The following is a 22,950-nucleotide window of genomic DNA, read 5'->3' as shown; positions in this document are numbered from 1 at the left end:
TCTCATCATTCTCCTCTCTCTTCCTCTTCAATAACCTAGCCTACCTGACTGGTCTCATCATTCTCCTCTCTCTTCCTCTCCAATAACCTAGCCTACCTGACTGGTCTCATCATTCTCCTCTCTCTTCCTCTTCAATAACCTAGCCTACCTGACTGGTCTCATCATTCTACTCTCTCTTCCTCTTCAATAACCTAGCCTACCTGACTGGTCTCATCATTCTCCTCTCTCTTCCTCTTCAATAACCTAGCCTACCTGACTGGTCTCATCATTCTCCTCTCTCTTCCTCCTCAATAACCTAGCCTACCTGACTGGTCTCATCATTCTCCTCTCTCTTCCTCTTCAATAACCTAGCCTACCTGACTGGTCTCATCATTCTCCTCTCTCTTCCTCTTCAATAACCTAGCCTACCTGACTGGTCTCATCATTCTCCTCTCTCTTCCTCTTCAATAACCTAGCCTACCTGACTGGTCTCATCATTCTCCTCTCCCTTCCTCTTCAATAACCTAGCCTACCTGACTGGTCTCATCATTCTCCTCTCTCTTCCTCTTCAATAACCTAGCCTACCTGACTGGTCTCATCATTCTCCTCTCTCTTCCTCTTCAATAACCTAGCCTACCTGACTGGTCTCATCATTCTACTCTCTCTTCCTCTTCAATAACCTAGCCTACCTGACTGGTCTCATCATTCTCCTCTCTCTTCCTCTTCAATAACCTAGCCTACCTGACTGGTCTCATCATTCTCCTCTCTCTTCCTCCTCAATAACCTAGCCTACCTGACTGGTCTCATCATTCTCCTCTCTCTTCCTCTTCAATAACCTAGCCTACCTGACTGGTCTCATCATTCTCCTCTCTCTTCCTCTTCAATAACCTAGCCTACCTGACTGGTCTCATCATTCTCCTCTCTCTCCCTCTTCAATAACCTAGCCTACCTGACTGGTCTCATCATTCTCCTCTCTCTTCCTCTTCAATAACCTAGCCTACCTGACTGGTCTCATCATTCTCCTCTCTCTTCCTCTTCAATAACCTAGCCTACCTGACTGGTCTCATCATTCTCCTCTCTCTTCCTCTTCAATAACCTAGCCTACCTGACTGGTCTCATCATTCTCCTCTCTCTTCCTCTTCAATAACCTAGCCTACCTGACTGGTCTCATCATTCTCCTCTCTCTTCCTCCTCAATAACCTAGCCTACCTGACTGGTCTCATCATTCTCCTCTCTCTTCCTCTTCAATAACCTAGCCTACCTGACTGGTCTCATCATTCTCCTCTCTCTTCCTCTTCAATAACCTAGCCTACCTGACTGGTCTCATCATTGTCCTCTCTCTCCCTCTTCAATAACCTAGCCTACCTGACTGGTCTCATCATTCTCCTCTCTCTTCCTCTTCAATAACCTAGCCTACCCGACTGGTCTCATCATTCTCCTCTCTCTTCCTCTTCAATAACCTAGCCTACCTTACTGGTCTCATCATTCTCCTCTCTCTTCCTCTTCAATAACCTAGCCTACCTGACTGGTCTCATCATTCTCCTCTCTCTTCCTCTTCAATAACCTAGCCTACCTGACTGGTCTCATCATTCTCCTCTCTCTTCCTCTTCAATAACCTAGACTACCTGACTGGTCTCATCATTCTCCTCTCTCTTCCTCTTCAATAACCTAGCCTACCTGACTGGTCTCATCATTCTCCTCTCTTTTCCTCTTCAATAACCTAGCCTACCTGACTGGTCTCATCATTCTCCTCTCTTTTCCTCTTCAAAAATCGTCATATGTCCATCTGGAAAATTGTATTGATATATTATGGTTATAGGATCCGCTAGTTGTCATCAGGGAATTATAAAACCAAAGGCTTTACCAACGTGCTTGAGATGGGCAGGAGCTGTCGGCACGTCTAACTGTAGCTATAACGGCACTTAGATTACTAACATAAATGTATTTTAGACAGTAGGCTAGGCATTTTGAGATGTATTTTAGACAGTAGGCTAGGCATTTTGAGATGTATTTTAGACAGTAGGCTAGGCATTTTGAGATGTATTTTAGACAGTAGGCTAGGCATTTTGAGATGTATTTTAGACAGTAGGCTAGGCATTTTGAGATGTATTTTAGACAGTAGGCTAGGCATTTTGAGGAGTAGGCCTAGGTGCCAGCACCAGTGTTTGGCCCAATTCAAACACTGGTTAACACTATGGTAATATTTGAGCGTCAATAGCCTACCTATCTTTCGTTGTAACCTCATGCCGCTCACTGAAGAAAAAATCCCTTCACGCGCCGAGTCTTCCGATCACCTCAGAAAGGAGCAGCATCTCTTCCGATCACCTCAGAAAGGAGCAGCATCTCTTCCGATCACCTCAGAAAGGAGCAGCATGTCTTCTGATCACCTCAGAAAGGAGCAGCATCTCTTCCGATCACCTCAGAAAGGAGCAGCATCTCTTCTGATCACCTCAGAAAGGAGCAGCATGTCTTCTGATCACCTCAGAAAGGAGCAGCATCTCTTCTGATCACCTCAGAAAGGAGCAGCATCTCTTCTGATCACCTCAGAAAGGAGCAGCATCTCTTCTGATCGCCTCAGAAAGGAGCAGCATCTCTTCTGATCACCTCAGAAAGGAGCAGCATGTCTTCTGATCACCTCAGAAAGGAGCAGCATCTCTTCTGATCACCTCAGAAAGGAGCAGCATCTCTTCCGATCACCTCAGAAAGGAGCAGCATCTCTTCCGATCACCTCAGAAAGGAGCAGCATCTCTTCTGATCACCTCAGAAAGGAGCAGCATCTCTTCTGATCACCTCAGAAAGGAGCAGCATGTCTTCTGATCACCTCAGAAAGGAGCAGCATGTCTTCCGATCACCTCAGAAAGGAGCAGCATCTCTTCTGATCACCTCAGAAAGGAGCAGCATCTCTTCCGATCACCTCAGAAAGGAGCAGCATGTCTTCTGATCACCTCAGAAAGGAGCAGCATCTCTTCTGATCACCTCAGAAAGGAGCAGCATGTCTTCTGATCACCTCAGAAAGGAGCAGCATGTCTTCTGATCACCTCAGAAAGGAGCAGCATCTCTTCTGATCACCTCAGAAAGGAGCAGCATCTCTTCTGATCACCTCAGAAAGGAGCAGCATCTCTTCTGATCACCTCAGAAAGGAGCAGCATCTCTTCTGATCACCTCAGAAAGGAGCAGCATCTCTTCTGATCACCTCAGAAAGGAGCAGCATGTCTTCTGATCACCTCAGAAAGAAGCAGCATCTCTTCCGATCACCTCAGAAAGGAGCAGCATGGAGCGGCACAGAGCGCGCGGCCTATGGGCTCTTTACTGAAAATAAATAGTCCTAATGTGGGCATGACAGTGGTTTTGAAAGCGCATTTAGGTAGAAATATTTAGAAAGTTTTATTTATATATAGCCTAATTTGTATTGTTGTTTTTTGTATCAAATGTTTGGTGTGGCGGCAAGGATCTTGCCGTGGCGGTGCGCCAGCAGTAGGCTACAAGCCAGCGGACCAAAACAGGCCGAAGCAGTGAACGAGGGATCTAGCCTATATATGATATCTACGCTCTATAGGCCTAAGAATGGCATTATTATAATCTTAGATAGATATGAACTTTAATCATCCCCGTAGAAGGAAATATGGCTTTTCTATCTTCAGATAGACATCACAGAACAAAACCAGGGCCATGGATATGAATGCTTTTAGTTCTTTTTTTGGTTCATATTTGTGATTATATATTTAGTAAAGTCTTATAATGGTGTGGTTCAAGGTGGTTTATTTTTCATATGCCCATAATGCAGGTACAGTACCATAGACAGACAGACAGACAGACAGAGACAGACAGACAGATAAGATAGATAGAATATAGGTACAGGTACCATGGCGTGCTTTACACACCAGGATGCAGCACAGGCAATAATCAAACAAACCAAAAATCATTAACTTAATAACAATTACATTCACCATCCTAAAAGTACCAGTGTAGCAGAAAACATGTGTGAACTGCGTGCCTCAGAGACTCTGTCTGACCTCCAGTGTGTCTGACCTCCAGAGAGTCTGACCTCCAGAGAGTCTGACCTCCAGTGTGTCTGACCTCCAGAGAGTCTGACCTCCAGAGAGTCTGACCTCCAGTGTGTCTGACCTCCAGAGAGTCTGACCTCCAGAGAGTCTGACCTCCAGTGTGTCTGGAACAGACAAAGCAGCTGATTAGGCTGTGATATGCAAATGTCTCTTCACAAAAGAAGGAATGCTGCCAAAGAGGCATGGGAGTAAGTTATTAATTGATTGATGTATTTGTCTCTGGACAGTGTTATAGTATTCATTTAGAGTTCATTTGCAAAAACATATTTGCGTTTGGATTTTTGACCATTTCTCATCATACATGGATTTAATTATAGTGATTTAAATTTGTATTATAAATCATAAACATTTTTCCCATAAATCACCTAAACATGCCATGGTGACGGCCCTGTCCCGGTCGGTTCCGATGGAGTGGGGAGTCCGTCCCACATTTGGCTTTCCATTTATACTCCCCCTCGATTGAGAGTGCCCTCCACAGCTGCTGGTTTGGGATTGGGACAGTGTCTGACCTCCAGAGAGAGTGTCTGACCTCCAGAGAGAGAGTGTCTGACCTCCAGAGAGAGAGTGTCTGACCTCCAGAGAGAGAGTGTCTGACCTCCAGAGAGAGAAGAGATCCTATATGGATGTGTGAACCAAGCATGCAGTGGTGTAGTGGAAGGTATACCGAGGTATACAGAGTATACCCACTTCTTTAGTCAGAGTATACCCACTTCTTTAGTCAGAGTATACCCACTTCTTTAGTCAGAGTATACCCACTTCTTTAGCCAGAGTATACCCACTCCTTTAGTCAGAGTATACCCACATCTTTAGCCAGAGTATACCCACTTCTTCAGTCAGAGTATACCCACATCTTTAGCCAGAGTATACCCACTTCTTCAGTCAGAGTATACCCACTTCTTCAGTCAGAATATACCCATTTCTTTAGTCAGAGTATACCCACTTCTTTAGCCAGAGTACCCACGTCTTTAGTCAGAGTATACCCACTTCTTCAGTCAGAGTATACCCACTTCTTCAGTCAGAATATACCCATTTCTTTAGCCAGAGTATACCCACTTCTTTAGCCAGAGTACCCACGTCTTTAGTCAGAGTATACCCACTTCTTTAGTCAGAGTATACACACTTCTTTAGACAGAGTATACCCACTTCTTTAGCCAGAGTATAGCCACTTCTTCAGTCAGAGTATACTCACTTCTTTAGTCAGAGTATACACACTTCTTTAGTCAGAGTATACCCACTTCTTTAGTCAGAGTATACACACTTCTTTAGCCAGAGTATACCCACTTCTTTAGCCAGAGTACCCACGTCTTTAGTCAGAGTATACCCACTTCTTTAGTCAGAGTATACACACTTCTTTAGTCAGAATATACCCACTTCTTTAGCCAGAGTATACCCACTTCTTCAGTCAGAATATACCCATTTCTTTAGCCAGAGTATGCACACTTATTTAGCCAGAGTACCCACGTCTTTAGTCAGAGTATACTTACTTCTTTAGACAGAGTATACCCACTTCTTTAGTCAGAGTATACCCACTTCTTTAGTCAGAGTATAGCCACTTCTTCAGTCAGAGTATACTCACTTCTTTAGCCAGAGTATACACACTTCTTTAGTCAGAGTATACCCACGTCTTTAATCAGAGTATGCCCACTTCTTTAGTCAGAGTATACGCACATCTTTAGTCAGAGTATAACCAGGTCTTTAGTCAGAGTATACCCACTTTTTTAGTCAGAGTATACACACTTCTTTAGTCAGAGTAAACCCACTTCTTTAGTCAGAGTATACCCACTTCTTTAGTCACCACTACACCCGTGCCAGCATGCATCGATCTGGAGAAGGTAACAGTGAATCATAACACATCAGAAAGCTTTATGAGTTTGTTTGAAATGTCGTCTTAACTAGGAACACAATGCTGTTCTGACAGTTTGGAATTCCAGTCCAAAATCAGAATACACAACATCCGACACCCAAGAGTGTCTGATGTGACTGTCTAATCAGAATGTCTTCACTACAATGACAGTTTAGAACCAGGATCCTCCTGTGGAACCCCAGTTTAGAACCATGATGTCCTGAGTGGAACCCCAGATTAGAACCATGATGTCCTGAGTAGAACCCCAGTTTAGAACCATGATGTCCTGAGTGGGGCGGGATCAGAAGTTGTGTCGGTTGATGCGGTCTTGTTCCGTTTGGGCCTTGGCCTTCTTCTTCAGCAGGAGGATGTGCTCCGCAAACTCCCTCAGCGCGCCCCGCCCCCCAGCGCCGTGGCACGAGTACTTGGCGGCGTTGAGCGCCCCCACGGGGGCGTCCCGGGGCACTGCGCTCAGACCCGCCAGGGTCAGACAGTCCACGTCAGGCTCATCGTTACCTGGGGAGGAGGGGGAAGGGAGACAATCATTCATCGTCCATGGCACCAACCAGCAACGAGACCTGCTGCTCAGGAAGTAGAACCAATACTCCAGCCTTAGAGAAGCTTTATTTTTAAGTGGTGCAGCCGCTTCTATATGTGACGTTTGTGCCCGTTCGTAGCATGAGATTTACACTAATCACCCAGCAGAGGGCAGTAGAGATCATAGACATCTCAGTCCTCAGAGAGTGGAGTGACTACAGAAGCCTCAGAGGGGCCTGATGAGGCTTGCTCACCCATGTAGGCCACCTGCTTCCAGTCCAGGCCCCTCTGCTCCAGCATCTTCCTGACGTCGGCCAGCATGTCGGGCCCCAGCTGGCTGACCTGGCAGCCCGTCCTCTGGGTCAGCCGCTCGGACAGGCTGATGGACACGGGCTCCTCGCTGGACGACAGCAGCACCACCTGGGGGAGAGGAGACAGGTTCTAGAGGGTTATTACTGCTCTGAAGGAGAAGAGACAGGAGGTTCTAGAGGGTTATTACTGCTCTGAAGGAGAAGAGACAGGAGGTTCTAGAGGGTTATTACTGCTCTGAAGGAGAGGAGACAGGAGGTTCTAGAGGGTTATTACTGCTCTGAAGGAGAGGAGACAGGAGGTTCTAGAGGGTTATTACTGCTGGAAGAGAGGAGACAGGAGGTTCTAGAGGGTTATTACTGCTGGAAGAGAGGAGACAGGAGGTTCTAGAGGGTTATTACTGCTCTGGAGGAGAGGAGACAGGAGGTTCTAGAGGGTTATTACTGCTCTGAAGGAGAAGAGACAGGAGGTTCTAGAGGGTTATTACTGCTCTGGAGGAGAGGAGACAGGAGGTTCTAGAGGGTTATTACTGCTCTGGAGGAGAGGAGACAGGAGGTTCTAGAGGGTTATTACTGCTCTGAAGGAGAAGAGACAGGAGGTTCTAGAGGGTTATTACTGCTCTGAAGGAGAAGAGACAGGAGGTTCTAGAGGGTTATTACTGCTCTGGAGGAGAGGAGACAGGAGGTTCTAGAGGGTTATTACTGCTCTGAAGGAGAAGAGACAGGAGGTTCTAGAGGGTTATTACTGCTCTGAAGGAGAAGAGACAGGAGGTTCTAGAGGGTTATTACTGCTCTGAAGGAGAAGAGACAGGAGGTTCTAGAGGGTTATTACTGCTCTGGAGGAGAAGAGACAGGAGGTTCTAGAGGGTTATTACTGCTCTGAAGGAGAAGAGACAGGAGGTTCTAGAGGGTTATTACTGCTCTGGAAGAGAGGAGACAGGAGGTTCTAGAGGGTTATTACTGCTGGAAGAGAGGAGACAGGAGATTCTAGAGGGTTATTACTGCTCTGGAAGAGAGGAGACAGGAGGTTCTAGAGGGTTATTACTGCTCTGGAGGAGAAGAGACAGGAGGTTCTAGAGGGTTATTACTGCTCTGGAGGAGAAGAGACAGGAGGTTCTAGAGGGTTATTACTGCTCTGAAGGAGAAGAGACAGGAGGTTCTAGAGGGTTATTACTGCTCTGAAGGAGAAGAGACAGGAGGTTCTAGAGGGTTATTACTGCTCTGGAGGAGAAGAGACAGGAGGTTCTAGAGGGTTATTACTGCTCTGGAGGAGAAGAGACAGGAGGTTCTAGAGGGTTATTACTGCTCTGGAAGGGAGGAGACAGGAGGTTCTAGAGGGTTATTACTGCTCTGAAGGAGAAGAGACAGGAGATTCTAGAGGGTTATTACTGCTCTGAAGGAGAAGAGACAGGAGTTTCTAGAGGGTTATTACTGCTCTGGAGGAGAAGAGACAGGAGGTTCTAGAGGGTTATTACTGCTCTGAAGGAGAAGAGACAGGAGGTTCTAGAGGGTTATTACTGCTGGAAGAGAGGAGACAGGAGGTTCTAGAGGGTTATTACTGCTCTGAAGGAGAAGAGACAGGAGGTTCTAGAGGGTTATTACTGCTCTGAAGGAGAAGAGACAGGAGGTTCTAGAGGGTTATTACTGCTCTGAAGGAGAAGAGACAGGAGGTTCTAGAGGGTTATTACTGCTGGAAGAGAGGAGACAGGAGGTTCTAGAGGGTTATTACTGCTCTGAAGGAGAAGAGACAGGAGATTCTAGAGGGTTATTACTGCTCTGAAGGAGAAGAGACAGGAGGTTCTAGAGGGTTATTACTGCTCTGAAGGAGAAGAGACAGGAGGTTCTAGAGGGTTATTACTGCTCTGAAGGAGAAGAGACAGGAGGTTCTAGAGGGTTATTACTGCTCTGAAGGAGAAGAGACAGGAGGTTCTAGAGGGTTATTACTGCTGGAAGAGAGGAGACAGGAGGTTCTAGAGGGTTATTACTGCTCTGAAGGAGAAGAGACAGGAGGTTCTAGAGGGTTATTACTGCTCTGGAAGAGAGGAGACAGGAGGTTCTAGAGGGTTATTACTGCTGGAAGAGAGGAGACAGGAGGTTCTAGAGGGTTATTACTGCTCTGAAGGAGAAGAGACAGGAGGTTCTAGAGGGTTATTACTGCTGGAAGAGAGGAGACAGGAGATTCTAGAGGGTTATTACTGCTCTGGAAGAGAAGAGACAGGAGGTTCTAGAGGGTTATTACTGCTCTGAAGGAGAAGAGACAGGAGGTTCTAGAGGGTTATTACTGCTCTGGAGGAAAGGAGACAGGAGGTTCTAGAGGGTTATTACTGCTCTGGAAGAGAGGAGACAGGAGGTTCTAGAGGGTTATTACTGCTCTGGAGGAGAGGAGACAGGAGATTCTAGAGGGTTATTACTGCTCTGGAAGAGAGGAGACAGGAGGTTCTAGAGGGTTATTACTGCTCTGGAAGAGAAGAGACAGGAGGTTCTAGAGGGTTATTACTGCTCTGGAGGAGAGGAGACAGGAGATTCTAGAGGGTTATTACTGCTCTGGAAGAGAGGAGACAGGAGGTTCTAGAGGGTTATTACTGCTCTGAAGGAGAAGAGACAGGAGGTTCTAGAGGGTTATTACTGCTGGAAGAGAGGAGACAGGAGGTTCTAGAGGGTTATTACTGCTCTGGAAGAGAGGAGACAGGAGGTTCTAGAGGGTTATTACTGCTCTGGAGGAGAAGAGACAGGAGGTTCTAGAGGGTTATTACTGCTGGAAGAGAGGAGACAGGAGGTTCTAGAGGGTTATTACTGCTCTGGAGGAGAGGAGACAGGAGGTTCTAGAGGGTTATTACTGCTGGAAGAGAGGAGACAGGAGGTTCTAGAGGGTTATTACTGCTCTGGAGGAGAGGAGACAGGAGGTTCTAGAGGGTTATTACTGCTCTGAAGGAGAAGAGACAGGAGGTTCTAGAGGGTTATTACTGCTCTGAAGGAGAAGATACAGGAGGTTCTAGAGGGTTATTACTGCTCTGGAGGAGAGGAGACAGGAGGTTATAGAGGGTTATTACTGCTCTGGAGGAGAAGAGACAGGAGATTCTAGAGGGCTATAACGGCTCTGGGTAGACATGTGTATAGTAGGTAGTGTGTGTATAGTGTGTATAGTGTGTATATAGTGTTTATAGTGTGTGTATAGTGTTTATAGTGTGTATATAGTGTGTATATATTGTGTATAGAGTGTGTGTATATAGTGTATATATAGTATGTATATAGTGTGTATAGTGTGTGTATATAATGTGTGTATATAATGTGTATAGTGTGTGTAGTGTATAGTGTGTGTATAGTGTATATACTGTAGTGTGTATATAGTGTGTGTATAGTGTGTAGTGTGTGTATATACAGTATATATATAGTGTAGTGTATACTGTATAGTGTGTATATAGTATGTGTATATAGTGTGTAGTGTGTGTATATAGTGTGTATATAGTGTGTGTATAGTGTGTATATAGTGTGCATAGTGTGTATATAGTGTGTGTATATAGTGTGTGTATAGTGTGTATATAGTGTGTATATAGTGTGTATAGTGTGTATATAGTGTGTGTAGTGTGTATATAGTGTGTGTATAGTGTGTATATAGTGTGTATATAATGTGTATATTGTGTGTATAGTGTATATAGTGTGTATATAGTGTGTGTATATAGTTTGTATATAGTGTGTGTATAGTGTGTGTATACAGTGTGTGTATATAGTGTGTATATAATGTGTGTATACAGTGTGTGTATATAGTGTGCATAGTGTGTATATAGTGTGTGTATAGTGTGTATATAGTGTGTGTATAGTGTGTGTATATAGTGTTTGTATAGTGTGTATATAGTGTGTATATATAGTGTGTATAGTGTGTGTATAGTGTGTATAGTGTGTATATAGTGTGTGTATAGTGTGTATATAGTGTGTATAGTGTGTATATAGTGTGTATAGTGTGTGTATACAGTGTGTGTATATAGTGTGTGTATATAGTGTGTGTATAGTGTGTGTATAGTGTGTGTATAGTGTGTGTATATAGTGTGTGTATATAGTGTGTATATAGTGTGTATATAGTGTGTATATAGTGTGTATATAGTGTGTATAGTGTGTGTATAGTGTGTATTAGGGCTGGGAGTCCGAACTTCGGGATTCGAATATAATTCGAATATTGACAGAAATACTGGTATTCGAACGAATATTAGGCAGCCCTTAATATTCGAACCTGTAAGTTTTGTAAATGTGTTGGCTAGCAAACGTTGCTTTTGATTCAGATTCAGAGGGTTTTTCACGCCTGGTGAAGTTGCAATCGCGAGCTCATTAGCAAGGCTATTGGACCTGTAGGAGGTGACGTTAGTTAGCACTTAGTTAGCAGAACAATGGCCTCGCCAACGCCCACAATCACGCTGGAGGAGATCGAAATCTATACCCCTAGACTGGGTTGCACCAGTTTGTCTAAACCCAAGCATTTAGTCACGCCTAAACACTGACTAAACTCTTAGTTGCTACTAGTTACTTGCATATTAGTTGGTATCTTATTTCGGTTGCACCACGGCAATTTAGGCGTTGTCTTAACTAGTAACTACTAACTAGTTACTAAAAAATAGTCGTTGTATGACTGTGACGGCAGGATCCAAATAGCCAATCGGCAAGTAAAAATGTAAACAAGGAGGTTGATCGCCCTTACCCAGCCCTTACCAAGGAGCTTGGGCCGTGTCCGAAATGTCCATATACTATATAGTACATACTGCAACTCGCCTACTACATACGATTTAGTACATACCTGTACTACTCCACGAAAACATGTTTAGTATGCGAGATAAATGTAGCATGCTTCACGAGTCATCCAGTGAAAGCGACGGGCTCCGGCTCGCATATGCGATTCATGTTAAACTTACAACAATATTGAGCTAGCCAGGCATTTGAGTTGGTCATCCAACACAGGCTCGATCCTCACCTTTCTGTATAATCCCAACTGTGAAATGGATGTGATAATAGTCCACAAAATATTCTTCCTTTGCCTCGTTTAGCACCAGCTGCAACACTCTTCTCCAAATTCATTATCTCCGTTAGCAAGGCTAACGTTGCACTCGGTAGCTTGTGCTTATTATTATTATTGGAGTTGGTGCTTGTGCAGTGGAGGGGTTCTTTTGGGGGAGTTAGCCGTTGGATTGTTATGCTTAAATTATCCTAGCCAGCTAGTTCCCAAGCTTGTTTGATAACCTTTGATTCAGACATACCGTAGGCTGCCTGGTACAGTCCACTGACCAGTTGCTGGTTAACTATGAGGATCCCAGCCGACCGTTGCATCCCCCCAACCCGCAACGGAGGGTTATCAACTCGGCTGGGACTCCCCCTCTCATCGCTAACCAGCAACTGAGACCATTGAGCTAAAGGTGGTTAGCTAGCTCGATCGTGAAATTACTCAAACTTATTAAATATGACACCAATAAGCACACCGGTGCCAATAGTTAGCTTAATCTTGATATAACTAAGACATCTGCTAAAAAAAATAATTTTTCCACCGACAGATTTAGCTACAATGTTTCAGCCCACCTCCGTCCTAATAGCAGAGTTGCTGCTACATGTTTGATTAATGGGATATACATCCTACTACCTTTATTTATCTTTTATTTGTCTTTCAGTACCTAGCCTGACTGGCTTATTTTTATTTATTTTTGTCAAACAGTGAAAACCTACTGTTCAAGCCAGGGTCTGACATAAATTAAAAGAACGGTTGTTGACAAAGACTTGTATTTGCTTCTGAAAACATCATTGCTTATCGATATTGCCTATGATATAATGCCCACTAGTGGACAGAATGTGCACAACTTTATTTTAATACCTAGGTAGGTCTTTCTGTAAGAATTTAATGGTAAAAATATTATTAATAATAATTCGAATATATTCGAATATTATTATTAATAAATAAACGAACTTCGAATATGATTTTGGGGCAAAAGTCCCAGCCCTAGTGTGTATAGTGTGTGTATAGTGTGTATATAGTGTGTATATAGTGTGTGTATAGTGTGTATATAGTGTGTGTATAGTGTGTATATAGTGTGTGTATAGTGTGTATATAGTGTGTGTATATAGTGTGTGTATATAGTGTGTATATAGTGTGTATAGTGTGTATATAGTGTGTATTTAGTGTGTGTATATAGTGTGTATATAGTGTGTATATAGTGTGTGTATATAGTGTGTATATAGTGTGGTTATAGTGTGTATATAGTGTGTATATAGTGTGTATATAGTGTGTATAGTGTGTGTATAGTGTGTGTATAGTGTGTGTGTATAGTGTTAGTATAGTGTGTGTATAGTGTGTATATAGTGTGTGTATAGTGTGTGTATAGTGTGTGTATAGTGTGTGTGTATAGTGTTAGTATAGTGTGTGTATAGTGTGTATATAGTGTGTATATAGTGTGTATAGTGTGTGTATAGTGTGTGTATAGTGTGTATATAGTGTGTATATAGTGTGTGTATATAGTGTATAGTGTGTATAGTGTGTGTATATAGTGTGTGTATAGTGTGTATATAGTGTGTATAGTGTGTGTATAGTGTGTATAGTGTGTATATAGTGTGTGTATAGTGTGTATAGTGTGTGTATAGTGTGTGTATAGTGTGTGTATAGTGTGTATATAGTGTGTGTATAGTGTGTATAGTGTGTATATAGTGTGTGTATAGTGTGTGTATAGTGTGTGTATAGTGTGTATATAGTGTGTGTATAGTGTGTGTATAGTGTGTATATAGTGTGTGTATAGTCTGTATATAGTGTGTATATAGTGTGCATATAGTGTGTGTATAGTGTGTATATAGTGTGTGTATAGTGTGTATAGTGTGTGTATAGTGTGTATAGTGTGTATATAGTGTGTGTATAGTGTGTGTATAGTGTGTGTATAGTGTGTGTATAGTGTGTGTATAGTGTGTATAGTGTGTGTATAGTGTGTGTATAGTGTGTGTATAGTGTGTATAGTGTGTGTATAGTGTGTATATAGTGTGTGTATAGTGTGTATAGTGTGTATATAGTGTGTGTATATAGTGTGTATATTGTGTATATAGTGTGTGTATAGTGTGTATAGTGTGTATATAGTGTGTGTATAGTGTGTATAGTGTGTGTATAGTGTGTGTATATAGTGTGTGTACCGTACCTCCACCCCCTCCTGCTGCAGCATGCGTATCCCTCGGGTGTATATAGTGTGTATATAGTGTGTGTATAGTGTGTGTATAGTGTGTGTACCGTACCTCCACCCCCTCCTGCTGCAGCATGCGTATCCCTCGGGTGTCTCGGCTGTGGAGGGAGAGCATCTCCTCCCCGGACACAGAGAGCAGCAAGCGTCCGTCCGTCAGGCAGCCCTGGACCACACACAGCAGCAGACGCACCACCTCCGGCTGGGCCACTCCAAAGTACCCGAACCTGGGGACACACAGGCAGGCAGGCACGCACACACACAAACACACACACACACACACACACACACACACACACACACACACACACACACAGAGACACACATACAGACACACGCAGACACACATACACACACATACAGAGAGACACACACACACACAGCTGTGAGACAATGATGATGATGATGATGATGATGATGGTGGTGGTGATCTGTTGAGTGGGACTGTTGTGATTGCGAGTCAATGACGTCTCACCGGAGCACCCTCTGCTCCGCCACCGGCCAGTCGATGTCCACGTCGATGTCCACGCTGAACTCTGGCAGCATCTCGTAATACGCCGTCTTACCCCCCTGGACCAGACGAGGACATAACTCAACACAACAAGACACCCAGAGAACCCCCCCCCCACTCCCAAGACACACAGAGAACCCCCCCCCCCACCACTCCCAAGACACCCAGAGAACCCCCCACCACTCCCAAGACACCCAGAGAACCCCCCACCACTCCCAAGACACCCAGAGAACCCCCCCCCCCCACCACTCCCAAGACACCCAGAGAACCCCCCCCCCCCACCACTCCCAAGACACACAGAGAACACCCCCCCCCCCCCCCACTCCCAAGACACCCAGAGAACCCCCCACCACTCCCAAGACACCCAGAGAACCCCCCACCACTCCCAAGACACACAGAGAACCCCCCACCACTCCCAAAACACACAGAGAACACCCCCCCCCCCCACCACTCCCAAGACACCCAGAGAACCCCCCACCACTCCCAAGACACCCAGAGAACCCCCCCCCACTCCCAAGACACCCAGAGAACCCCCCACCACTCCCAAGACACCCAGAGAACCCCCCACCACTCCCAAGACACCCAGAGAACCCCCCACCACTCCCAAGACACCCAGAGAACCCCCCCCCCCCCACCACTCCCAAGACACACAGAGAACACCCCCCCCCCCCCCCACTCCCAAGACACCCAGAGAACACCCCCCCCCCACCACTCCCAAGACACACAGAGAACACCCCCCCCCCCCCCACTCCCAAGACACCCAGAGAACCCCCCCCCCCCACCACTCCCAAGACACACAGAGAACACCCCCCTCCCCCCCACTCCCAAGACACCCAGAGAACCCCCCCCCCCACCACTCCCAAGACACCCAGAGAACCCCCCCCCACTCCCAAGACACCCAGAGAACCCCCCCCCCCCCCACTCCCAAGACACACAGAGAACACCCCCCCCCCACCACTCCCAAGACACACAGAGAACACCCCCCCCCCCCCCACTCCCAAGACACCCAGAGAACCCCCCCCCCACCACTCCCAAGACACCCAGAGAACCCCCCCCCACTCCCAAGACACCCAGAGAACCCCCCCCCCCCCACCACTCCCAAGACACACAGAGAACACCCCCCCCCCCCACCACTCCCAAGACACACAGAGAACACCCCCCCCCCACCACCACTCCCAAGACACACAGAGAACCCCCCCCCCCCCCACCACCACTCCCAAGACACACAGAGAACCCCCCCCCACCACTCCCAAGACACACAGAGAACCCCCCCCCCCCCCCCCCCCACCACCCCCACTCCCAAGACATCAGCTGCCTCTTGCCAGGCCGTCATTGTAAATAAGTATTAGTTGTTTACTAGGGCTGTCAACTGATATTCAACTTGAAAATAAATATTTAAATATTTTCAGAAAATTGAATATATTCGATTATTGGTATTTTATACAACGGGTAGTTCCAACCTCGCAATCTGATTGGTTAAGAGCCGTTGTATATTTATGATATACCACAGGCAAAGCCTCTTTACCCTTTAATGTGAAATATTACCATTACCATTATTACTGCCTGTGAAAACGTTAGTTCCATTGCGTAACCGTCTGTTAGTTACATTACGGTTTCTCCTTAAGAAAAATGGAAACATTCAGTGTCAATTTTGAGTTGTTCTATCCGTCCTGTAGCCCACCACTCTGGTTTATCATCACCCCTTTTCACCACAACTCTCAGTTGCACAGCAAAGGGCTACACTTCGTTCATGGCAAGCTAGGTTGGTCAGGAGTATTAGTTTTGCTGAGGCTCATTGTTCGTCGTTTGGAAACTCCATAGCAACGTGATAGTTATAGGAACTTCCTTTCTTGGCGGAGTTCACTAAAATCAATCAAACGCTGAAATTGTAGGTATATTGTAGGTTTCCCATGAATGAATTGTAGGTATATTGTAGGTATCCCATGAATGCGACCCAACGTAATATTTGAGTCTGGAGAGAGACTAGTTGTTTGCTGACCTACCTGGTTAAAGGGGAACGCCACTGTCATAGCAAGTTTAGCTCAAATGTCGCTTTGTCCTCAATGAAACTGATCCGTACACACCAACATTTAACTGATCCGTGCAGTAGTAAGCTAGCTCCTTTTTCCTCTGTGCGCACCCCCTTTATAATGGAGGTCTATGGGCCTCTGCTAAAAACTATGATAAATATGCATTTTCAAGGCAGGAAGCGCAGGGTGTGATCTTACCGGTGTCATTATGCTGTCATGTGAAATATATCGCATTCTCAAACCGAATATTGAAACAAAAAGCTCCATTTGAGCCATAACTATTTTGCTAAACGCACTACACCAGGGGTCTGCAACCTGTGGCTCTGGAGCCGCATGCGTCTCTTTAGCCCCTCTACAGTGGCTCACTGGCTTTGACTAACATTATATGGAAATGAATAACTAAATTAATATATTACTATAAAATACATGTATTTATTACTAAAATAAATGGTCATGTTGGCATTCAAGTTAGCTAACTAGCTAGATAGCAGCTAGCCTCTTGAGACCATCCTGATTTGTGAGCTCACATTCTGTTTCTTTCGCAAATCAGTCTGGATACTCTCCATAAAGATCTCTTTGTGCCAGATCAGAAAACGATCTCGTCAATCAGCGTTGGTTGTGAGGAATTTGAAATACAAACGGGCAGGGTGGGTTTAAGTGTGACGACAGTGAGGAGCGGTTGAAGTAAGCGCGTGATAGATGGTGATACACAGATGGTTCATCCAATCACCTGCCAAGTAATTTTGAAAGCGTCTGCCCTTTTCCAAGCAATACCAAAGGAGATTTCCCAGATGATTATGTGAAGCAAACTATCTGGCGCGTCAGGTTAGATAGCAGCAGACTGCATAGAAATTCACCAGAATGCAGGAAATGTAGTGATTGGTGCTCAAAATGTCCCCCTTGGAGACCCAGACACCCCTGCCCCCCTTTATGTGTCCCCCCTGGGTGCATAGACCACCACGCCTGAAAATACATCTAAGGGGAAGCATTACAGGCACAGCGCCAGGATTTCAGTTTTGGATGGGCCAGGCCAATTGTGTGGGTGGTCCTTAAATTCCAAAAACTAGATCACTGTTTTAACTGAATAAAAACGACTGACTGATATACTGCTACAGTATATTACCTGTGCTTTATACCCAATTTGGTTGCTTGATATTCCTTAAATATTTGATTGCCCGCAGTCGCTCTCCATGGTTTTGACCAAAGAGGAGCTCTGGAATCTTCATTACGCAATACCCACCATATCAGGCTGAGCAGCGCAGCTCTCACTCAGTAGGACTAGGCCCTACAGGCCTGTACAAGAGCTCTCATTCAGTAGGACTAGCCCCTACAGGCCTGTACAAGAGCTCTCATTCAGTAGGACTAGGCCCTACAGGCCTGTACAAGAGCTCTCATTCAGTAGGACTAGCCCCTACAGGCCTGTACAAGAGCTCTCATTCAGTAGGCCCTACAGGCCTGTACAAGAGCTCTCATTCAGTAGGACTAGCCCCTACAGGCCTGTACAAGAGCTCTCATTCAGTAGGACTAGCCCCTACAGGCCTGTACAAGAGCTCTCATTCAGTAGGACTAGCCCCTACAGGCCTGTACAAGAGCTCTCATTCAGTAGGACTAGCCCCTACAGGCCGGTACAAGAGCTCTCATTCAGTAGGACTAGGCCCCTACAGGCCTGTACAAGAGCTCTCATTCAGTAGGACTAGCCCCTACAGGCCGGTACAAGAGCTCTCATTCAGTAGGACTAGCCCCTACAGGCCTGTACAAGAGCTCTCATTCAGTAGGACCCTACAGGCCTGTACAAGAGCTCTCATTCAGTAGGACTAGCCCCTACAGGCCTGTACAAGAGGCCACCTTGACCAGATAAAAGCAACACATCTAGTCTTTCCCACCCACTGAGCAAAGACACGTGTAAAAGACGTCTTTTAGATGTCTTTTTCGGACGTCCAAAAGACATCCGATTAGGAGCCAGAATGAACGTTTTTTTTAGACGTTCAGATATTGAACCTGTTCTGCACGTCCAGAGACGTCTTAGAGGGGTCCAAGCCAGACGTTCAAATATTGAGGGGTCCAGCAGACGAACAAATGGGGTTCTGGACCGACGGACGTTATCAAGACATGATCTGAACGTCTCCCTGGCGTTGCATGTTTCTTGGGCAGTAGCCTATAACATGAGGAATATTCCTGGCAGGGGTGCAAATCCAATCCAATCCAAGGATCCAATACACGAATCAAATAAACAACCTATTTTGGATTAAAAATGTCTATTTTCACCTAAAGGTGACATGTTTGCACCACTGACCTGGGGCTGAATCCTCCGCTCGCGACGAGTCGGAGGCACTAGCGTCGGCGCTGCTGCTATTAGCATCCTGCGGTGGCGGAGAAGAGGAGCGAGGAGTTGTGGACACCAGCTCAACCTCTCCTGGTTGCAGAGACGATTCTGAGACCGCTCGTGTGCGTTTAAGGCATGGTTTAAGGTATCTTAACAAAGATTGTTGCGCCATCACAGCAGCTGATATTTCAGTGCAGGCAGTGGCACTTGGAGCTAGCCTAGCCTAGCCGACTGGTAAAATTCATTCACCCCACCGGCGCTGAACCCCACGTCACGTACGTGTCTCATGAACTTGCTTGCACAGAAGCATAAACATATAAAATCGTGTTTAAAAAACGATCTTACCACAAAACCATGCGATTATTGGCTGATTTTTTATCAAAATGAAAATAGGTAAAAACGTTTTTTTTAAGGGAAGGTTTAGGCCCACCCATAACGCCGTGCCTGAAGCATTACCTTCATTTTAAGATCAAATATGCTTTGCGGCTCCAGTCAGATTTTGTATTCATTTTTTTTGCCAAAAATGACTCTTTTGATAGTAAAGGTTGCCGACCCCTGCTACATACCTTTCTCACTGCAAGGTTGTGATCACACCAGAAAGTCCGAACCAAGGACCAGACCAAATGAGTGAAGTTGCAACATTGTTGCAGTTTTTTTTGGTCTGGTTCAAGTTCACACGGTCATTTGTGTAATGAACCAACACATGTAAACAAATGTCATGCGTTCATACAGGTTGCTCATCTATTAGCTAGAAATATTATGAGGGAAAATCAGGGCCCGTATTCTGCGTCGGTACCAACTCCTACGACTCCTACGACTCCTTTGCATTGAAAAAAGCAGCGCGCCTTCATTGTTTACATTTTCTAGCCAATAGATGAGCAACCTGTACGACCACATGACATTTGTTTACATGTGTTGGTTCATTACACAAATGACGGCGTGAACTTGAACCAGACCAAAAAAAACTGCAACAATGTTGCAACCTCACTCATTTGGTCTGGTCCTTGGTTCGGACTTTCTGGTGTGATCTCAACCTAAACTTCCACCGCACGTTGTAGAGAGCGCGCACGTGCGCGGTAAAGCTAGATGATTGTTTACATCCTCCTAGCCATGCCTAACACGTCAACACATGGGGATGGCGATTCATTTCACAAGACAACATTCTACTGAGACCGGTAAGGGGCTTCCTGGCGCTTCCTGCCTTGAAAATGCATGTTTATCATAGTTTTTAGCAGAGGCCCATAGACCTCCATTATAAAGGGGGTGCGCGCACAGAGGAAAAAGGAGCTAGCTTACTACTGCACGGATCAGTTAAATGTTGGTGTGTACGGATCGGTTTCATTGAGGACAAAGCGACATTTGAGCTAAACTTGCTATGAGAGAGGCGTTCCCCTTTAAATGAGCGTTTGATAAACTAGGTGTGAATTCTCGTGGCACCAGCTACCTGCAGCACGCCCTGCTGGATCAGCTCCCTGGTGGCGAAGTAGAAGGACCCGTTCTCACACAGCTCCCCGTCCCAGTCCTGGCGCCGAGGTCTGCAGGACGGGTCCAGGTTCAGGGGGCTGGTGGCCACGCCCGCTGGGGGGGAGGACGGGAGAGGAGGGCATTGGTGCTTTGAGAATTAGTGACAGGAAAAATCAGAGAGGGAGAGAGAGACCCAGTATCAGATGAGGGTCTGGGTTTAGAGTAGTATCAGATGAGGGTCTGGGTTTAGAGTAGTATCAGATGAGGGTCTGGGTTTAGAGTAGTATCAGATGAGGGTCTGGGTTTAGAGTAGTATCAGATGAGGGTCTGGGTTTAGAGTAGTATCAGATGAGGGTCTGGGTTTAGAGTAGTATCAGATGAGGGTCTGGGTTTAGAGTAGTATCAGATGAGGGTCTGGGTTTAGAGTAGACTGGCTCAACTAAGGTTTTTCAGAAAAGCCTCTCATTGGCGCTGCTCAATTCCAGCACTCAGAAATCAGATTTAATCCTGTGATACTAAACAAATACAATGTTTTTCTTCCACCTATCTCAGAATGATAACCGGGTGCAGCCAGACCCTTCTCCAACGCCGAAGAAGTGCGGAGAAGGGTCCGACTATGAGAGACTAGATCTAGAGAGACGCGTCTGGGTTTCTGAGGGAGATTCACCTCATCTCACCCCTCAAGGTGAAAGGTGGTTTATTGGTCACATGTAGAAGGTCAGTAGAGGTACGGCGGACCATGAGCGCCTCAGACCTGTCTCAGTGTGTGTGGGAGGACGCAGGGTTCAGAGGGCGAGTGGGGACCGTATAGAGGGGGAGGAGTCAGATGGCCTACGTCACACATGTAGCTAGTGACGGCAGCGCGGGGCAGCCAATCAGGTGGGGTTCTAGCCCCGGCCCCACGTCCGCCGTCAGAGCGGCGCTGTCGTTCTGAGGTCGTTCTAAGGTGCCACACCTCCTTTCTTGACCTCCTGCCAGCGGAACTGGTGTCGCCGCACCACGGAGAACACAGACTGGTAGTCCTGCAGGGTGATCATCTCCAGCGCCCCCCGCAGGTGGTAGGGGTGCAGGCAGGGGGAGGTGGCCTGGATGTTACAGATCACGTCCACCTCTAGACAAGAGAACACACACACACACACACACACACACACACACACACACACACACACACACACACAGTTCTTCAGCATACAGTTACATGTATGTTAGTTAATCCTGTATAACAGGTGTCAATATGCAGATAGATAGGCATATCACACACAGCAATACATACTACTACTACTACTGCTACCATAACTTCAGTTTAAACACACACACAATACTGTATGTCCTACCAGGGTTGAGCCTGACGAACTCCTGGATGGTGTCCAAGGAGCTGGACGAGTCTTTGGAGACCTCGGGGCTCCTCCTGTGCACCTGGGCACCCCACACCTTCGCAACCTTCTCTATCTCATCATGGTCAGTCGACACCCACACACTGGAGGGAGGGGGGGGCAGACAGTTAGAACTACAGCCAGAGTTTACTCTTGATGACTGGGCTGTACACTCACTTCACTTACTACAGATAAATGTAGCTTTGGATTAAAGTGTCTGCTAAATTACCAGTCCACTGTCCAATGATTGATTGAATGAATTTATTGGACAATTTATCACATTTCCAGACAGTGCTTTGTGCCGTGCATGTGTAACGGCCATACTCTCGTCTGCGTTGTACATAAACAGTTCGACCCATGTTAAGGGCTTGGCCAGGGCGGGATTCGAACCCATGTTCAACAAGCTCTCCCGCTTGTGAGGCGGACAAGATGGCGATCGCGCCAATAGGGACGTCCCTCTAGGAGGGACTGTCAGCGCTCCTTTGAGGAGTGAGCTTCACCAGCTACTCCATGTTTCACTCAGTTACACATATGTTGTAAAAACTGTACATAGAAGACAGAATCCATAAATGGAAGAGAGCCCGGTTTCCATTCACCATCAGATTCAGGTCCTGTCTGGATCCATCCATGCTCAGAGCAGTCACAGTACATGCTGCAGGGCATTCACATTCACACATCCTCTGCTATTCTCCATCCATGCTCAGAGCAGTCACAGTACATGCTGCAGGGCATTCACATTCACACATCCTCTGCTCTTCTCCCTCCATGCTCAGAGCAGTCACAGTACATGCTGCAGGGCATTCACATTCACACATCCTCTGCTCTTCTCCCTCCATGCTCAGAGCAGTCACAGTACATGCTGCAGGGCATTCACATTCACACATCCTCTGCTCTTCTACTCATGCATGTAAACTCATGTCCACCTGTCAAACATGTGGGAGTCCCGTGCTGCCCGCAGGACCCAGCCCACCAGCGGGACCCCGGCCAGCATCTTCATGTTCTTCAGGGGGATCCCTTTGCTTCCGCCTCTGGCGAGGACCAGAGCCGCGACGTGTCTCTCTGGACCGGGGCCCTCCTCGGCCTGCTTGGGCCCCGTCCTACCCTGCTCTCGCAAGTCCTCCATGCCCGTTAACGTGCGTTTCCTGGCGGCCATAGTTATTTGCTCGAAGATACGGTCTCAGTTTTATCAAACGTTTACTAATGTTGTCAGCTAACGAGCGAACATTGAGCTAAATCAGGAAAACGACTGGCCAGGAAACTTTAACTACCGTAAAGGCTAAGATCAAGGCTCACAAACAAATACATATACATGTTTGGTGTAAACAAAAAGT

The 22,950-nt window shown here is 46.2% G+C and overlaps 1 protein-coding gene and 1 pseudogene across 2 annotated transcripts; both read right to left on the bottom strand.

Annotated features, from left to right (window-relative positions):
* Nucleotides 1-5,901: 5,901 nt before the first annotated feature.
* LOC311316855 (N-acylneuraminate cytidylyltransferase-like) lies at nucleotides 5,902-22,785 on the bottom strand. Its single transcript, XM_084447789.1, has 8 exons — nucleotides 22,543-22,785; nucleotides 21,581-21,723; nucleotides 21,202-21,357; nucleotides 20,227-20,360; nucleotides 14,394-14,488; nucleotides 13,974-14,145; nucleotides 6,678-6,843; nucleotides 5,902-6,402 (listed from the first exon to the last, which is right to left on the bottom strand). The coding sequence occupies exons 1-8, from the start codon at nucleotides 22,770-22,772 to the stop codon at nucleotides 6,188-6,190; spliced, it is 1,311 nt and encodes a 436-aa protein (XP_084303915.1). The 5' UTR covers nucleotides 22,773-22,785; the 3' UTR covers nucleotides 5,902-6,187.
* LOC311316716 lies at nucleotides 9,818-13,903 on the bottom strand (annotated as a pseudogene). The gene is made up of 3 exons: nucleotides 13,875-13,903; nucleotides 10,136-10,862; nucleotides 9,818-9,828 (listed from the first exon to the last, which is right to left on the bottom strand). The product of its transcript is annotated as an uncharacterized misc_RNA (transcript).
* Nucleotides 22,786-22,950: the final 165 nt, after the last annotated feature.

The sequence above is a fragment of the Borostomias antarcticus genome (assembly GCF_949987555.1).
Source record: "Borostomias antarcticus genome assembly, chromosome: 13".
Lineage (NCBI taxonomy): Eukaryota > Metazoa > Chordata > Actinopteri > Stomiiformes > Stomiidae > Borostomias > Borostomias antarcticus.
This window is presented reverse-complemented; position numbering and strand designations above follow the sequence as displayed.